At 46.5% G+C, this 19,775-nt stretch overlaps 1 protein-coding gene across 8 annotated transcripts in view; it reads left to right on the top strand.

Annotated features, from left to right (window-relative positions):
• SRCIN1 (SRC kinase signaling inhibitor 1) overlaps positions 1–19,775 on the top strand; it is a 308,760-nt gene that overhangs the window by 97,736 nt on the left and 191,249 nt on the right. For 5 of the 8 annotated variants that reach the window (XM_033169397.1, XM_033169396.1, XM_033169393.1 and 2 more), the window contains exon 2: positions 1,084–1,146. The exons of the other annotated variants lie outside the window; for them this stretch is intronic. In XM_033169397.1, the coding sequence (XP_033025288.1) occupies positions 1,084–1,146 (63 nt within the window). The remainder of the gene's footprint in view (positions 1–1,083; positions 1,147–19,775) is intronic. 8 annotated transcript variants of the gene reach the window in all.

Below are 19,775 nucleotides of genomic sequence, written 5' to 3' on the forward strand. Positions count from 1 at the left end.
TATTCCTCTCTGCATTTAATCTTAACAAGAACCCTGTGAGGTGGGTTGGACAGAGAGGCAGTTATAAACCCAAGGTCATTTGGTGAGCGTCATGTCTGAGTGGGGATTTGAACTCAGGTCTTCTTGGTCCTAATTCAACACCCATACCACTACAGTAGCCTGGGGGGCAGGAGAATGAGCTGCTGAAAGAAAGAGGCAAGGGATACAGCAGCTATAATTTCACACGCACCACTTAAAGGTGGGGGTAGCAACTGAGCCCAGGGTGGCAAGAATCAGGCATCCATCCATTGGTGTGATGATCCACCTAACATGCCAACTTCAGCTGCATCTTTGACAATTTCTGAAATGAATGTTGGAACAGTGGGGGGGTCCAGGAAGCTGCCAGTTCACACATTGTGTGAGTGGATGATGCTTTAGAGTGGGGAGGTGCCCTAGTGCAAGCTGAGTCAGATTCAGATGCTTCCTGAGCCAATGCCATATGCTTCCTCCCATCTTCCCCCTCGCCACGTGACATCTGGTGTTGACACTCTCCATGAATTCCCGATTTCCCAGGCACCGCCTTTCTGAGGATGAAGGATTGTGTGGCTGGGGGAGGGGAAACGTCTTGGTTTCCACAAGGTGCCTCAACCTGCCACTCACGTGTTTGGAAGAGAGGGTGGGGTGCATGGCACCTGCTCCAGTCTGGTAAGTGTGTGAACCTGGTAAGTGTACGAACCAAGCCTGCGTGGGTTTTTGCTTTTGTGGTTGTTGCAGGTGGCAGGCAATCGATCTCTAGCCTGGCGAATGAAGTCCCAAGACTGCAACTTGGGGCGATGCAACAAACAAACAAACAAACAAACAAACAAACAAAATGACAGCCTCCTCTCTCGTTTCCCATCTTTCATTGTGTTTGTGTTTTAAGTTTTTAAACAAAAAAATCTTTGCTGATGTTGTTTTGTTTAAAAAACGAACAAACCCCACACCACTGTTTTCCCCAATATATTTGCCTCCTGCACCCACCGTTCATCCTCTCCCACCCATTGCCCCCAATCCCTTTCTGAATTTGTTTGTTCCTGAATTTCCTCCTTTCCTGTCCTTAACCAGGCGTCGGGCGAATTGCAGGAGGGAAGAAACCTGGACTCTGTTCCCTTTGTTTAAAGTCACCAGGTTAGTATCCGGGGTGGTTGTATTAACTGGTGGGATCCTCTCCCTTCCATCCATCACCGTTTTAACTGTTCCCCCGAAACCACACCACCAACCCACCCAGTCACCATTCTTCCATTGCAACCACCTCATGTAGCGCTTGGACCCCTTTCCTTATTTTGCGCGCATATATATGCTTTTTAAAGTGTGATTGGAATCTTAGTCATCATGATGCCTTTCAGGCTTGGGATAAAGTGTTGCTTGTTTTGTGGATTTTTGCTAAGGCGAACAGTGAATCATTTGTCAGTGCCTGCTGATTTAGAAAGGGTCACTAAAGCCTCACTTCCATGCTGTTCCTGCCCAGTGAGGGATCAGGACTGTTGTCACCCGATGATGAGCAAGCTGGTTTGGGCTCTGCTCCTGCTTCCTATGCTACTCAGGGATAGACAAACCTGTCAATTTCGGTTTCTGCCAGTCTTGTGTGCCCTTTTGCCAGTCTTAAATTCAGTTTTCCCCTTTGTGATTGTAAAAAAAAGTAAAGTGGGGGAAATGTATGGATGAAAAGCTGTATGCATTTTCATAATACATGTATTTCGTCATATGATTTTGCCTAGTGTGAGCATTTTTTGCAAGCAGTTTCCCCCAAGCAGAATGCAGTTTTTGTATGTTTGCTTTCATAAGCGTACACATTTTTTTGTAGTATGTTCTTTGGCTGGACAACTTTCATTGCAAAATACAGAGAAGTGAGACGGAGAGTTGTGTTTAGATTTGTGTATTGGTTTGGGAAGTGCCAATTCAGGAAGTTTGCATTAAATGGCAAATGAAGCAAATTTGTTTGCCCACCTCGTCTATGCTCTGTTGACCTCCTTGGCTTTGTTTTTCCCTGCTTACAGCAGTCCTTACAGTGACTAGACAACTAGCATTTTGCTGGCAGTCTTTTCTCTAGCCTTGTGGGGCGGCTTGGGGCTTGGGCAAGGCGCCATCATCTCATTGCTATAGTATAGCCCTTTCACTGGCCCTGCGCTTGGGCCCACTCCACAACTCCTTTTTTCCTTGCTACCGTCACTGCTCACCGTTTTCTTATTGCTATGCCAAACTCCAGTGGTGGATCCCGTAATCCCAGAATTGTAGAGTTGGAAGGGACCATGTGGATCATCTAGTCCAACCTCCTGTAATGCAGGAATATCCAGCCATCCCAGGGATCGAACCTGTGACCTTGGTATTAACAGCACCATGCTCTAACCAATGGAGCTATATCCAGGCATTCTTCATTTTGGAGAGAGCAAGTGAACAGGCTTGTGTGGTGGCCTGGCTGAAGCGACCCCTATACCCCTACTGTGGAATCTAACTGCCTTTATGCTGAAGGGGTTCCATTTTTAGCCCAATGACTGTGGCTTTATTGTAAGCGATGGCTTTAAAAACCAAACAAGCCCAACACTAATAAAAATATAATAATAGGAATGCAAAATGCACTCTAGCCTTCGCAGCAGCAAACCCTGCTGCGTCTGTCACAATAATAGATTTTATTTCCATGGCAAGCGCTGGCTTTGAATGTTCCGGGCGAGCTGCATTTTGAAGTGAGACAGCTGCCAAGAAATGCTTAAGCCTATTTAAATTAGCAGAGAGCAGCGGGGTATGTGTGTGCGGAGAGAAAAGAGTGTAAAAAAGGAAACATATAAAGAGAGAGTAGAAACTTGTACTGCCATTATTTATTTATCATTTATGTCAGTCTTGCTAATAGGCCCTGGAAAGTTACTAGCTGCAAAAATTTGTTTACTAATCCTGCTGCCTCACACATACCTATTACGTTCAGCGCAATGCTGTGCCTTGGAACTAAGGGCCTAATGGCATCTTGTATCAGGGGTAGAGAATCTATGGCTTGCCATATATGGTTTGGACTCCAACTCCTATCAGCCTTAGGTAGCATTGTTTTAAAATGGATTTATTTGTTTATTTATAAACCATACTTTTATGGGGACCTGTAGCAAAGTATGGCAATGAAAACACCGAACAGGTTAGTAAGAGTTGATCAGTAAAGGATATTAGGTTTGAAAGGCGTCTCTGAATACCATTTTTAGAAGATGTCTACAGATGAGCGGGGATATGGATCCTGCCAAATTTCTACTGGCAAGGAGTTCCACAGGGCAGGGCCTGCCACACTAAGGCTCGGGCTGAACCTGAGGGGCATGCGGGACACCAAAAGTGCCCCTGTCAGGAGACCTCAGCGGTTGAGGCGACGCAAAAAACGGGATTCAGGTGGTCCAGATGGCTAATGGGAGTTGTAGTCCAGCAATATCTGAAGGGCCACAGGTTCTCCAAAGCTATCTTATATTAAGCACAAGAGCCTGCTGAAAGCTGCTGCTTTAATGGCGAAGGAGAAGCAACCCCATGGGGTATGCAGCTGCCCTTTCCCAGACAAAAACCTTCCTTGTTGCTAGATGCCCCTGAAGTATCTGGGAGCAAATAGTTGTTGCAGGCTGTGGGCGGCCATTTTGGATCATACTGTATTCACTGTATATTCGTGCAGCTTTAGACTGTAATCCTACCTGGCTTTACACTGAAATAAATGGCACTTACATCTGAGAAAGCATGCATAGGATGTGCCATAGGGGCTAGCTCTTTCCTAGTTAACCAAGCTCCTCCTTCCTCCTCTCATTTTTCCGCACTGTGGTGGCCAGAGGAGTCATTGGTTATAAGTCGTCTGGAATTTGAGCCATGGGGGGAAGCAGGGATATTATTTTGTTAGGGGAGAGCAGCCTGTGTGGCAACAGGGTCGATCCTCCAACACTGTAAAAATGAGACGGTGGTCTCCCAGCATACATTTTAAGCACTCTTATGTCACTGTGTCCTCCAAAGAATCCTGGGAGCTGTAGTTCGATATGAATGCTGAGAGTTGTTAGGAGACCGCCCCACAGCTTCATTTCCCAGCGCCATTAACAACTGACAGTTCCCTGAATCCTTTGTGGGAAGCCATGATGGGGGACGCGGGTGGCGCTGTGGTCTAAAACACAGAGCCTAGGACTTGCCGATCAGAAGGTCGGCGGTTCGACTCCCCATGACAGGGTGAGCTCCCATTGTTCGGTCCCAGCTCCTGCCCACCTAGCAGTTCGAAAGCACTGTAGATAAATAGGTCCGGCTCTGGCGGGAAGGTAAACAGCGTTTCCGTGCGCTGCTCTGGTTCGCCAGAAGTGGCTTAGTCATGCTGGCCACATGACCCGAAAGCTGTCTGTGGACAAACGCCGGTTCCCTCGGCCTATAGAGCGAAATGAGCGTAGCAACCCCAGAGACGTTCATGACTGGACCTAATGGTCAGTGGTACCTTTACCTTTACCTTTATGGTTATTAAAGTGGTATAAGAATGCTTTAAATGTGTGCTGTGGATTAGCATAGATGTTAAGAGACTGAGCTGTGAATCGGGAAGCCTCAGTTTTGAATCTTGCCTCTGCCATGAACTTACTAGTAACCTTAAAGCAAACCTCTCTCTCTCTCTCTCTCTCTCTCTCTCTCTCTCTCTCTCTCTCTCTCAGCCCTATCTCCAAATATGAGGAATCACGTCACTTGTCTTATCTTACAGGGTTAATGCAAGAATTATAACAAGGTAATTGATAGGAAGGATATGGAACGTTTTTAAATTGCTGTATAAATGATAAGTATTGTTTATATATAGACCAATTAATTTTGGACTTGACAGCATGAGGTTTGCTAATATAAAAGGTGAAACAAGGTTGAGGAATTCAGAAAGGTCTGGTTGTGCGGTCTTGACCTTCATATGTAACATGCTATTATTTATAATACATTTTTATTTTGGTTCTGCTGGGAGGAGGGAAGGGTGAATTATTTATGTTAAATGGGGATAGTTAATATATGATGAAACTTTACATTTCTTGTTGGTTTGATTTCGGTATCTGGAAGATAATCCAGTGAATTATAAACAGGGGGAAAACATGGGTTACAATAGAACACTCTCAATTGGCAAAGTGCTTCGGAATGTTTTTGCACTTTTGTGTAATGCCAACAACCCCATAAGGTAGGTGAGTCTTATTCCCATTCTCCATATGGGAAACCGAAACTGAATCCCACTTCTGAATGCAGCCCCACTTTGCAGCAGCCTCTTCCTGCGTAGTGCAGGGGAGGGGAACCTGTGACCAGTTGGACATTGTTGGATTGCGACTCCCAATATCCTTGCAGGTGATGGGAGTTGGCACCCAACAACACCTGGCTGGTCACGAGTTCCACACTTCTGATGAGGGATTGCATTTGCTAGATTGTGATCAGTGAGCCCATGGCAGAACTGGGAATTTCGCAAAGGACCACACTCAGAACTGACCACTAGCTCATGGACTTTATATTGGCCAAAGATCTGGATTTTGTCTCAAGTGACCCCTTAGCTTTGTTGCACCAGGGTCCAGGGCCTCAGTTCCTGTTTCAGCATTTTATTAAGTCCTTCACTCAGCTCTACCTACCCCAGTCTGGATAAGATTATTGTTGAAGTTTATAAAGTGGCTCACAGCTAATTGCAACCATTCTCACCCATAACTATAAAACCAGTAAACAAAAGCAATAAGAAAGATTAACACACAACAACAGCTGCGTGAGAGGTTGTGGTGCTTGGGAGGGCTTCAGGGAACACCACAACAGAGGCAGTTGCATACTATTTTGCATACATTTAAGCTTGTATTGATTTGTCACAAGTTGCCCTTAATATATTTCATGACTACTTGAACCTCCGTGTGTGTGTGTGTCTGTGTGTCTGTGTGACATGCACACCTCTTCCAACCGAGGATAACACCTTATGCGTCAGATGACATCTACCATAGTCCACAAAAGCTTATGCCATAATCAAACAATTAGTTATTAAGGTGTCACAAGACTTTTGTTTTTACAGCTACAGGCCGAAATAACCCCTCCTTCCTTACAGACCCTCACAGATGTTAAGATCAGCAGAGAGGGTTTTGTTGGTGGTTCTGTCACCCTCAGAAGCTCAGGAGTGGTAGCAGTGGCCCAGGAAGGGACATTCTCTCAGGCACCTCTTAGGTTGTGGAATTCCCTCCCCACAGAGTTCCATCTGGTGCCTTCATTATACAGTCGTACCTTGGAAGTCAAATGGAATCTGTTCCAGAAGTCCATTCGACTTCCAAAATGTTCAGAAACCAAGGTGCATCTTCTGATTGGTTGCAGGAAGCTCCTGCAGCCAATCAGAAGCCGTGTAAGCCGTGTTGGACATTCAGGTTCCAAAGAACGTTCGCAAACTGGAACACTCACTTCCGGGTTTGTGGCACTTGGGAGCCAAAACGTCCAAGTATCAAAGCATCCGTCATACGATAAAGACTCACCTCTTTACCCTGGCCTTTGACACTTGAGATATATGTTTTCAGGGTGGGGGGAACACCTTCCCATTCCTGTGAATGTGATTTGTTTAAATCGTTTTTCAACATTGAATTTTAAATTGATGTAACCCTGCCCTGGACCTGATGGTGAGGGGCAGGATTAAATTATCTTCAACATCCTCATCATTTTCATTATTTAACAACAACAACACCACTCTATAATTTAGGCCCATTTTGGATCAAGCAGAACCTTTTTAGACAATTTGGAGCCGAATTATGGCTGTATCTGACTCATAAAAGCCAGTGTTTCAACACCATTTCACGATTTCTGAGTTTTGTTAGTTTTCCAAATGATTTATTGATTTAGTCAGGGAAGAGCTGCTTCACACACCCATGTGCATGACTCGGTGACAAATCACACAAGGCCTTGAAGTGGAACGTATCAAATGCCCGCACTGAAAAGGGTTGCAAGGAACTGTTGGCTGTTTTCATACATATAAGTCACTTAAGGTTTGCAGCCATTTAGTGGCAAATCTGCCTGTGCAAAAATGCTTATCGAATTGTGGAAAGATTGCATAATCCTGGAAAGGGCGAAAAGAGAAAAACCCTCTCTAGCCTTTCCAAGATCCTATGACCCTACCCTGTTTGTATGATAAAAGCATGCTTCTGTATTCATACGTTGCCCAGGGCCTGTGGAAGCATGTCTGTTGTGGGAATGTCATAGGTTCCCCGTCCTTCAATCCTGCAATATGTATATTGGTGCTTAGAAACTGCAAATCTCTCCCCAGCCAGTTGAGGCTTCAGTGACTTGGAGTGCTGTCTGAGAAGTGGGTGCAGCATGTGCTGAAAAACGCATGCAACAGCTCCACCAATGGCCAAGAACAAAACCTGCCTCTGGTTCCTGTTGCCTTGCTGTGCCCCTACCAGCTGAGCATTGGGAATGATCTGTAGGTTTTACAGAGGCTGCAGTGCAGAAGGGACACCCTTTTCAATGATCGCCCTAGAACTTCTGGTCATCCGGTGATGCTGGTTTGAGACAAGTTCATTGTGGACCAAGGGAAGTACTCCTTCAAGTGATGCATGATTAACCCACAGAATTAATTGCTACAAGATGTAATGATGGCCAGAGGCATAGACGGCTGTGAACCTCCCATCCTACTTGACGTGGGAACTTTCCTCATCCGCACACCCCCTCGCTCCGCTCTTGAGGATGTTGCTCACGTTTTGCTCGGTGTACCCTTTTTGAGGAATGAGTTGAGTAATTGGCTGGAAATGAATGAAAGCCGCCAACAGCTGATTGCCCCTTATTAACAGCGCTGTAAAATTCCAAGGAGGAAAGCTGCATTGGCAGATATTGGAGACTGGCAGAGGCACAGATGTAGGCACAAGCTTCCTACTGCAAGATCTCCCTCTATTTGTTTTTCAGGCTTGTTTTGTTTCATTATGAGGGTTCAGTCCACCAGTGTTGTGAAGATTCTCTATATTTTTCAATATTTGACTGTAAATCAGTGCCAGATCTACAGATTTTTCCATGGGGGCTAAAGCCTGCACTGGCACTCCACTCTCCCGCAGGTTTGTGTTCTCCACCTCCACTTCTGGAGCCAAGGAGCCCTGCCCAGCCTCTTGCCAACCCACCAAGCCCTGTATCCCTCTTATAAGCTGGGCTCATTCACCACTAAAAGTTTGAACCCTGTGGCTCCCAGAAACAGGCCTCTGCACATTCAAGGCTATGGAGAAATGACTAGCCCCCAACCCACGTATTAGACTCTCCCTACGCTCAGATCTGGGCTTCGAGTGGCAGAGGAGACACCTCACTGTCTTGGGTCCAATGCAGCAGGGGTTTTGCTTATGCACTGGCACCACTTTGCTCTGCGTCCTTGCAGGAATGGCTCTTCTGTCCTGGCCGGCCTCTACAGCTGTATCCATCAATGAGTTCCCAGCTAGCAAGCTGTGGCTGTTGCAGGTTCAAGTCTGCCCTCACCACTTAGCACAAACATTGCACACAGGAGTAGTGTTTGGAGAGCGGGGAAGCAGCGGGACTTGAAGAGCAAGCCTTGCTTTTTCAGTCATAGGTTAATCAAACAGCAGATTATGTGAGTGGACCTCCTCCTAAGATCCAGGTCAAGGGGGTCACATGTGTGAATTCTCCTAGACAAGGCTGAGCCTTCCCCCTGACATACTAGATTGCTATGTTTCCAGATCCCCCCCATAGGGGAACAGTCAAACATTTGACCCGCTCCAACTACTAGTGTGAAATGGTGTAGCCCAGCAGTGGCAAACTTTGGGCTTTCAAATTTCAGTGGCACCCTGTGTGACACCAAAATTTGACGCCTCCCCATTTCTCACCTTTTGTTCTAAGTCATGGGTAGGCAAACAAAGGCCGGGGGGGGGGGGGATCTGGCCCAGCCGCCTTCTAAATCTGGCCCATGGTCTGGGAATCAGCATGTTTTTACATGAGTAGAATGTGTGCTTTTATTTAAAATGCATCTCTGGGTTATTTGTGGGGCATCGGAATTCGTTCATTTTTTTTCTTTCAAAATATAGTCTTGCCCCCCCCCCAGGTCTGAGGGACAGTGGACCGGCCCCCTGCTGAAAAAGTTTGCCGACCTCTGTTCTAAATCATTGTTATGTCGCCCCCTGCCAGCACCCTTTTGGCTCACTGCCCAGTGTGGGCAAACCGGTTGCACTCTCCTAAATCCGCCTTTGAACCCAGGAACAATTTTAACACATGACCTGCAGTTTTTTGCAGGCCAGGCCTCGGTCTGCATTCCCCAGCTGTAAAATGGGAACAATAGCAGCCTATTTCACTGGATTGCTGTGAGGCTGAATGCAGTGGAAGACTGGAAAGTACCTTTGCAAATGTCCACAGAAGTCCTGCTTCAATGAGAAGCTGAAGGGGGGGGGCAAGTTAGCTGAGATCTGTGCAGATAGAGGTTGGGGGAATGAGGTTTGGCCTTCCAGGCTGCTTAGGGATTCTTTTTCAACCTTCCCCACTTAGCACCTCCTTAGAGAGGCCAGGCCATCAGGGCTCCCACTTGCAGCGTAATTGCCCTCCCACAGCAGGAAGCACAGAGAGGAATAATTCACAGCCTCAATGGCTTTTTAATAACTCTGTGCTTCAAGTCAATTTCCATTTTGCCTTTTAATTAAAATTACCATTTTCCCTAACAACAAGAAGCAAAGAAACAAAACAACCCAGGGGAATAAACATCAAAAAATTCCAACAAATGCAAAAAGGAGAGGAAAGATTCTTCCACCAGGAGAGCAGAAATGGTTTCATTAATGGCTCAATCTTCTTAGGGCAGGCTTCCTCAAACTTGGCCCTCCAGATGTTTTTGGCCTACAACTCCCATGATCCCTAGCTAGCAGGACCATTGGTCAGGGATGATGAGAATTGTATTCTCAAAACATCTGGAGTTTCATTTCTCCCATTGGGTTGTATCCATTGCTAGTTCTACTCAAAGTAGAACTCAGTTGGATACAACCTGTAAATGCCAGTATTCTGCTTGGTACGTCTAACTGCGGGGATGAGTCCGTAGGTTGGACTCCAGCTCCCATCAGCTGCAGCCCAGCATGTCCAATGGCTGGGAATGGTGGGAGTTGTAGTCCAGGAACCCCTGAAGGGCCACAGGAACCTCACCTTGATCTGGCTGCAGCTTCTCTAGTGGAACACACACACCTCCATTAAGCTGCCTCAAAACTTTTAAACTGGAATGTTGGTGTTCCATAGGAAAGGCATCGCCCTCTCACCTTCTTCTGTGCCTTTGAGGAGGCTGTCATCAAGGCAAAGCAGAGTTATGGCAACCCATTCTGCAAGAGATCCTTGGCAGAGGGCAGAGGGCAGAGGGCTTGAGGCCAGGGCTTTCATACCTCTGGGCGGAGATCCACGCTGCATTTTTCCTTCCCAGCCCACGGAAAACAAAGACATTTGTTTCCAGTGGCAGCTGCACTGCCTCCCAAGTGACAGTGCGGCTGAGTGTTGCTGCAGCCAGGGAAAGAATAAATGCTTTCTGAGGTTCTGACAGTGGTCCCCCCGTCAGTTCTGGAGTGGGGGAGCTCACTCTTATGCTTTCTGACATCGTCCCAGCTCCTAACCCGGGGCATTCGAATTGCTGGTTTGTGCATGAGTTTGGGGGTTTGTCAAACCGAAAAGGAGCAGATCTGCTTGATCTGTGCTGGGGATGTGTTGTCTTTTTAAAATGGGAACAAGACTTCAAGAGGGAAAAGGAGGCTCTCTCTTTCGCAGCATACTCTATGCGCCTTCGAGATCGGCAAACCCATTCTGCATTATGATGGCTTGGAGCGGTTGTATGTATTTATGTACGGATATTCATTAGCTCAGGGGGCGCCAACCTTTTGGGACCTGTGGGGGACATTTGCAAAGAGCAGGAAATGTCATGGGAACCAAACACATACATACACGCACATCCCACCCAGTACTGCTGGGTGCTAAAGAATGCTTCTTTCAATCCTAAATTCAGGGAAGCAGGGGACTGTATATACAGACCAGGGAAGACCACTGCAGGTGCCATGTTAGCAACCCCGGCATTAGCTCATGGTGGGGTACCAGAATGAGAGATTTGATGGATACTCTGATGGAGCAGCATCATTTCCCCTAAAAAAGCCACTGGACCTTTCTTCCAACAGGCTTCTTCTGGTTTATTGGCTCCTTCACTGCTTGCGTTCCAACCTGTCATACTATTTCTTATCAGTCCTTATTTAGGTGGGTAGGTGGTGTAATAGCTCTTATAAAACTGTAGGTTATTACAACAATCCTGCCAATATTCTTATCTGTTTACAATTCATCTGTAAATATTCAATAAACCAATTCCATTCTTTTATAAAAAAAAAAGTTTGGTTATCTTGATTTCTTATTCTTCCAGAAAGTTTCGCCGTTTCTGCATATTCCATAAGTTTTTGTATCCATTCTTCCTTTGCTGGGACTTCTGCTTCTTTCCATTTTGGGGCGAGTAACATTCTCGCCGCTGTAGAAGCATACATGAATAAGTTTCTATACAGTTTAGGTAGTTCTATCCCTATAATTCCCAAAAGAAAAGCTTCTGGCTGTTGTTTTTTTACAAACAAAATCCTTTTCAATTCATTATGTATCATCTCGCAGTAAGCTTTAACCTTACTACAAGACCACCACATATGATAAAGACCAGCAGCCATCTAGCTAAATATCTTATTGTGTCCATTATTGAAGCATCTTGTAAGTTGTCAAGCTAGACAAAAAAAACTCATGAAAAACACCACCTCGCTTACAGTAATTTGCATGGCCATATAATTGCAGAGTTGGAAGGGACCCTGAGGTTCATCTAGTCCAGGGGTCAGCAAACTTTTTCAGCAGGGGGCCAGTCCACTGTCCCTCAGACCTTGTGGGGGGCCTGGACTATATTTTTTTTGGGGAAATGAACGGATTCCTGTACCCCACAAATAACCCAGAGATGCATTTTAAATAAAAGGACACATTCTACTCATGTAAAAACATGCTGATTTTCAGACTGTCCGCGGGCCGGATTTAGGTGGTGATTGGGCCGAATCCGGCCCCGGGGCCTTAGTTTGCCTACCCATGATCTAGTCCAACCTCCTGCAATGCAGGAATATGCAGCTCTCCCATATGGGGATGGGGATCAAACCTGCAACTTTGGCATTGTCAGCACCACGCTCTAACCAACTGAGCTCCTCAGAGTTTAAATTTCACGTCTAAAAGACTCCTAATTCAGAATGCATATTTGCTTATTTTGCCTGGCTGTGCTTGGCTTGCATGCTTGGTTCTAAACCCAAGAAGGGCTTGAGGGTTGGCTGAACTGCCAGGGTATATGAGGAGACACCTGTAGGGTGAACAGTGCGACTTACAAGGTATTTGTGGGGGTGGGAGGGACCATTTTGTTCCTTCCAAACACTTCTGCAATTCTCTTGAGAGTTGCAAACAAAACGGTGCTGGTGAAGTGTCATCGTCCCCCCCAAAAAGGGAGATGTGATGTTGGATAGGAAGGTGAAGCGAGGCAGCCCCCCTCCCTTTCCGTTCCATCTCCCGAGGTGTCTGCAATTTGAACACTGACAGGTGCAGGGATGATGAGCTTCCAATCTGTCAGTGCCGTTGATATACCTATAATTACTGTCTGATGTGCCGGAATTAGAATGAGAACAGAGTTGTCTGGTGCCAACAGGGGTGTCCTTGGCTGTCTTGCAGAGGGGACAGAAGAGCGTTGGGGCCTTGCGTGGAAATGGTGGCCTCTGTGGATGCTGCCGACCTTTTACTGCCATTAAGGAAAGGTGCAGGGTGAATCTGTCGACGCTTAGCCCGTGTGAGCTGCCCCGCTGCCCCAGGGGGTGCTGTGTAGTGACTTGGGAGCCCGTTTTCAGGACTGCCTTGGTGCGTTGCTGAAGTGTGGGATTCTGAGTGCCTATCCGGGGCCTGCACCATGGCCAAGCATGACCTCTTCAGAAAGAAATTTGAAAGCCAGAAGGCTGATATAAAGAGAGGCACAAATGGATTACACACACACCCGGCTTCAGATGGAAATATTTGAATCCATGAAGATTAAACAGAGGGCATGGGGAAAGTGTGAGTCTGATTAAGGCAGGGATGAGGGATCAGTGGACCTCCAGACATTATTGGACCCCAGCTCCCATCAGCCCCAGCCAGCATAGCCAGTGGTTGAGAATGATGGGAATTGTAGCCCAGCAACATTTGGAGGGCACCAGGTTCCCCACCCCAGCAGTGAGGCTGCCCCTTACATTGCTCAAGCTTCCATTTGTGCACCTTGCACTTCATCCATATTTGGAAGGTGCAGAGAAGGGCAAGCAAAACGACTAGGGCGCTAGAGTAGCACCCATGCAGTGTTTGGGAGAAGGTGGAGGTGATAAGTGTGAACCTGTGCATGTTTACGCAGAGTTAAATCCCATTAAGTCCACTAGGGCTTAATCCCAGATCAATGGGTAAGGGATTTCAGCCTGAAGCCAGGGGGAGGGCATGTTAGAAGCACATGAAATTATTAACGGTGTCAGTTGTCCATGCGCTGTCATCTGCACATGCGCAATGGCTGTCTGAGCAGAACACACGTCAGCTTAACCAAGGCCTGCGTTTTCAAATCAGGTGGAAGCTGGTTAGAAGGAAAGCACATCAGACAGGAGCCTCTCTCAATAAGTTACAGGATCAATGTGGATTGTGGCTAATGCCACGTGTACGTGGCTTCAAACATCCGCAGCGATAGCGCACTGGAGCCGGAGTAAATGATAATGTGACCGCAGCCTTTGATTCTGTCCCCCTATTTCAAGGTCCTTTGTCCCCACCTGTCCTTTGCTTTGACAGCGTCTGTCCTTCATGTTTAGAGCCCAGGCTGCTGGAGAGAGAAAGAGGGAGAGAGAGAGCTGTTGCCCCCCTTTCCCAAACTCAGCAAGTTTTCCCTCTCCTGACTTCAACAGCACACCCCCAACTGTCTCCAGCTCTGGAACATGGCCTCGGAGCCTGTATCCTAAGCCCGTGGTTTGTCATTCACATCACAGTAAGGACTACTAAAAGGGGTCTGGGGAAGAGATTCGGAACCCATTTAGCAGCTTCTGCTCAGAAAAAGAGAGAGAGCAGGACCTCAATTAAACTATTTGTAAATCGTTAATTTAAGCATCTCGCTCAGATGCCTTAAATTGCTCTCTCCCGCGGCTTACAAATGGGGAAAGAGCAGTGAAATACAAATGGAGCACCGGAGGAGGCGGGGAGAGAGAATGCGGTTTGCTTACTGTTTTTTTGGCAGTGGTAATAGCGTGTTGCTAACAGAGTCCTGATTTAAATCAGGAATAAATCAGGAAACTCTTTAAAAAAAGATCAGTGTGCGGAGAGGAGGAGAGGCCCCCAGGTGAGGCGAACAGAGGAGGCAGCAGAAGGTTTGTTCATGCGTTTGTGTCTTCTTTGTGGGGTGTCTTCTTCCTTGGTTCTCTGTATTCGGAGTCCTGGTATGTGGCAGCTAATTTCTGTGATGTTAAATGGCTCATATAAGGCCTGCCCTTCTATGAGACAGGGTAAAAGTGACCTGTTTCAGGTGGCACCAGGAAAGGTGGGTGGGTGGAAATAGATGGAGGCAGGAGCTGGATGGTGCAGCAAGACTTTTATTTAATTTTTTTTTAAAAAAATCAGCTGTTACTTGGGGAGTGAGGAGGCTGCCATCAACGCCTTTTCTTCAGGCAGCAAAATGTCTTGGGCCGGCACTGGGCTGAGAGCTTGCTTAGAAAGATGCCTCACTTAATCTCATATGTAGGAAATGGAGCTGCATTTATGGAAACACACTTTGCAAATGCTCAGAGGCGCACTGTTTTTTTCACGTACTCTAGGATCAAATTTAGAATGGGTTCTGGGCCAGAAGTCTTCTTTGAGATTAATACATTGAGCGTGTTGGGTGTGGTTGATAGAGGAAGTAGGGCTAGGGAAGGAAGAAGTGGAGGTTTGTTTGAATTATAATAAAAAAGGCATTGTCACAACATCTAACTTGATTGGTTGTTTGGCGTTCTGACATCATCACTATCATCATGTGGTTGCTGATTGGCTAGCATCATGATGTGAGAAAGAAGCAGCCTAGAAGAAGGTGGGAGGGGCCGATGGTGTCAATGTGAAGCCTCCTCTCTTTAAAGATAAATGTTGGGGCTGATGCCTTGGAACAAAGCAAGCAGGGGGCAGGCAGGCCAATGTGGACGGTCTGAGGCCTGTTTAGCCTACCTTGAAGCAATGAGTTGCTCAGACTCTGAGCTGGAACCGCTTATCTGTCACCTGAGAGCACCTGAAATAGAAGCTTCAGTGCTGCCCCTCCAGCTCACCTGTATTGGTGGCATGGCAACAGCTCCCCCTCTTGGCAAGCTACCATGATAGTGCAGTGTGTTAGAGGCTTGGGACTGGCTGCCAGACTCCAGGGTTCAAGATGCCTTAACCAATAGGAAGGAAAATCACCACTGTTGGGAAGGTAAGCGTGTTTGCAGGCTGCAGAAGGACTTCCTCATCCTTGTGGTCTCAACGCTGCAGATTTCTCGGCTTTAAATAGTTCGCTTGTGTCCAAGCCTCCAGTGTCCCCAGAAGCAATGTAGAAATCCTTCCAATGTTACATTGCGTGTTTTCTAAAACAGGCAGTACTTTCATCATTGACTTCTGTATATTTTTAATTACTGCCAGCGATACATACTTATCAATTGGATTGTGGTAATTCCGTGACCTTTTATCTTGTTTAAGCTGCTTTAAGCCTCTTGGGTAGAGGTCATCCTTTCTGGGGGGGGGGGGTTGTCGTTTGAGTGGGTTTCATTTTGTATTTTAAGCTGCCGGCGCGGTTGCCTGGGGAAGAGGGGGTGTGGCAGGCTGTCAGAAAGCAATTTCCTTGCCGCGTTCTATTCCTTTTAGCATCTCTCTCTTACACACCTCAGTGCTTTTCTCATTTCAAAGGGCAGCAGAAATCTGCACTCATCCTTGGCCGATATGGCCTTGCTTCTCCCTCTCACGGCATTGGTTATCTCTTCTCCAACCTGCATAGACTGAAACGAAAAGTGGCAGGCAGTGGAAGACAAATCCAGCGGTAAGCCTCCCCTGTAGAATGCCCAGGCACCAGATTTCATCCCTGGCTGAGTGTTGCTGGGGTGTCTGTGTTTGTGCAAACCATTATTTCACCTTAAAACCATTAATAATCCCTGAAACCCATGCTTAAAGCCAAAAATCGTGGTCACCTGTCCAAGGTAGGATCTGAAATCATGTTTTGTCTTTTATCTGGGGGAGGTCCTAAGCAGGTTGGCATTCTGTGTGTGTGTTTTTAGGGATGGAGGAGAGGTTTGTTTGGTCTGTGTCTTTAAGCAAACCTACCTGATTATTAGACCTCCTGGACTAATTAATGCATGGCTCAGAATGTAATTTTTCTTGCACATTTCACTCTACTCCCAGTTTTGTGATGCAATTCAAAAGCCTACCAAAATGTGTAAAAAGTACATTTAGTACAAAACATGTTTAGAAATGCACACACTGAGGTAAAATATATATTTAAATATGCATTTTTACATGCATTTTTACATGCATTTTTAATAATTAAGAAACAAATAAGCCATGGACAGAAACAGGAAGAAAATGATTTTTGAAGAATCACATGTAAAACGGACACAGACAGTAAATAGGCTGAGCTATATGTCCCTAGTGCAGTGTTTTTCAACCTTTTTTGGGCAAAGGCACACTTGTTTCATGAAAAAAATCACGAGGCACACCACCATTAGAAAATGATTAAAAAAAATAACTCTGTGCCTATATTGACTATATATAAAGTAATTTTTCAATTTTTCCCATGGCACACCAGGCAACATCTCGCGGCACACTAGTGTGCCGCGGAACAGTGGTTGAAAAACACTGCCCTAGTGTATACATTTAATTCTAAGGTAGTACTGTTTGCCTGCATACTTCCTTCTGCGCCAGTATAATGCTTATTCAGTGCGTACATTTGTAAGCAAACAATCGCAAAGGCACCATAAGTTCTAGTGCTCTCCCTTCTCCAGGGGAAATTGACCCCATTAAGGCTGCACGGAATGCCATCAGGATTCTAATTTCTGCAGAGACTTACAAATACCTCTCTTGAAAGCATAGAACAAAACATTCACTGGCTTTACTGGTGAGCTGCAGGGTTGCCCCGGAATATCACCCCACTGGGTGATAGCATGAAGCAGCCAACTTTTTGAGGCAGTGTGTGTGTGTGTGATTGTCAGAACTAGTTATTGCTTGTACTACTGTTTTTTTGATAGTGACAACTAGGTGCTGTACAGAGCAGTTGGGGGTAGTGCTCCCAGGGAGACTAACAGTAAGTGGAAGCAGAGCCGGTGACGGGCAGACTCTCTGCCTCGTCGTCACTGGGTGGTGAAGTTGCCTTTCCATATGCTAATAATAATAATAATAATAATAATAATAATAATAATAATACTTTATTTATACCCCTCCCATCTGGCTGGGTTTCCCCAGCCACTCTGGGCGGCTTCCAACAAAAGATTAAAAATACATTAAAATATCAGTCATTAAAAACTTCCCTAAACAGAGCTGCCTTCAGGTGTCTTCTGAACGTCAGATAGTTGTTTACTTCTTTGACATCTGATGGGAGGGTGTTCCACAGGGCGGGTGCCACTACCGAGAAGGCCCTCTGCCTGGTTCCCTGTAACTTCGCTTCTTGCAGTGAGGGAACCGCCAGAAGGCCTTGGTGCTGAACCTCAGTGTCCAGGTTGAACGATGGAGGTGGAGACGTTCCTTCAGATATACTGGGCCGAGGCCATTTAGGGCTTTAAAGGTCAGCACCAACACTTTGAATTGTGCTTGGAAACGTACTGGGAGCCAATGTAGGTCTTTCAGGATCGGTTTTATGTGGTCTCGGCGGCCGCTCCCAGTCACCAGTTTAGCTGCCGCATTCTGGATTAGACATTTGTTGATGGAGCAGGGATGGATGGGTAAATAGAGGTGGTTGGGATGGAATAAACTGCATCTTGTTAACCCCCACTGGCCCTTGGGATGGGATGAGCCACAAACCTGGTTATTTCCAGTATATACAAACTGCTCATGCGCTTTGAGGCCATGTCAATCGGATGCTAGCTCCTGCCTCTTCTGCCACCAGGAGAAGTGAACTCCCAGCCCAGTTGAGAATCATCATGGCAGAGGGAGTCAGGTGACCCCAGAGGACCAATCCAGAGCCACTGCCTGATGTAAAACTCCCAGATCTCTTGCTTTCCTTTAGTCTGGGGAACTTGCAACTGAGAGTGTTAGGTGCTCCTCTGTCATTGCCAGAGTACTGGTTTTTGGTTGGCCTACCTTCAGCCTTGTTCCTCCTCTCCTGCCTTCCTCTCCGCCTGTGATACTTGCCTGCTTTGTAGCCAGAACACCTGGCAAAAAGTGTGACATGAAACCAGCTCTTGAAAATCTCTCCATACATTTTAGAACTCTGCTTCCACCCTTATTCCTTATGCTGCGGCTGTTTCCTATGCCTCCTCCTTGTGCAAATCCCAGGGAGAGGCTTCGTCACCATCTCTGGTGTCCTACACAATCTAAATTAAATAGACGATGTGCTTGGAAATTTATTTCCACATCAGATGGCCAGGGCAAAACCGAGCTCGGAGGAGTGTTGGTGATTTATATACATAGCTTAATTATATCCTTAGCAGATTAGTGCCAAAAATCCTATGCAGCTCAGAGCATCTGCTTCCTGTAATTAATCTTACACCTCTTCAGTTATTATCAGGCATGGAGGTACCCTGGAGGGGCACCCTTGGAATCTGTAGGGTACCAAGCTAGAAGCAACAATAGCTAAACAGAGCCACTAGGGTTGATTGTGACTTGATATAGCCACAACCAGTTGTGTGAAAGGGTGGACTGTGTAGTGTAACTTTGTGGGTCTGACCATAGGGTCACCTTGTCCGGCACTCTGCTTCCTACTATTGTCAATCAGATATGTTTGGGAAGACCTCAGGCATGGCATGGAGGATATAGTCTCCATCTGCACACGAATACAGTGGTGCCTCGCAAGTCGAAATTAATTCGTTCCGTGAGTGTTGTCGAATAGCGAAAATTTCGTCTTGCAAAGCACGGTCGGAGGAAGCGCGGTTTTACGAAAAAAAACCCACAAAACGTTTTCGTTTTGCGAGTCACGGCCATAGGAAAATTCGTCTTGCGAGTCACCCTTTCGTTAGCGAATTCCTTTCGTCTAGCGAGTTTTTCGTCTAGCGGGGCATTTGTCTTGCAAGGTACCACTGTACTTAGTGGTAGAATCCAATGCACATTTTGGGTTTCAGAATCTTACAGCGGGAGTGGGAACCCTAAGATTGCTGTGAGCCAGGTTAGGGTAGTTAGCTACCTTGCACTGTTGTGAGCAGGTGTGTGGTGGTAGCTGTCTTGCTGAGCCCAGAGGATTGGACTACTTAGGTCGTTAAATTGTGGTAATGATCTTTCCCCACACAGAGATGTGCTGTTAAGCATGTTCCAGTGACGTCAAGCCGCAATTGTCAAAGTCTGATCAAGGCAAGGAAGTCAAGTCCGAAGCTGAGGGCGAGAGGGAAAACAGGACCTTGGATAGCTCCAAGTGAGCCTTGCATGTTGATGCTCTTACCTACCAAGATAATTGTGGGAATATGTCCCAAGGACAGGTATAGGCAAACTCAGCCCTCCAGATGTTTTGGGACTACAGCTCCCATCATCCCGGACCACTGGTCCTGTTAGCTTGGGATGATAGGAGTTGTAGTCCCAAAACATCTGGAGGGCTGAGTTTGCCTATGCCTCCCCAAGGAGATCTTCGTCCAACTGAAGCCTTATGTCAGTGATTGCCAAATTGGCCCTCCAGA

This window comes from Lacerta agilis, chromosome 14 (genome assembly GCF_009819535.1).
Source record: "Lacerta agilis isolate rLacAgi1 chromosome 14, rLacAgi1.pri, whole genome shotgun sequence".
Lineage (NCBI taxonomy): Eukaryota > Metazoa > Chordata > Lepidosauria > Squamata > Lacertidae > Lacerta > Lacerta agilis.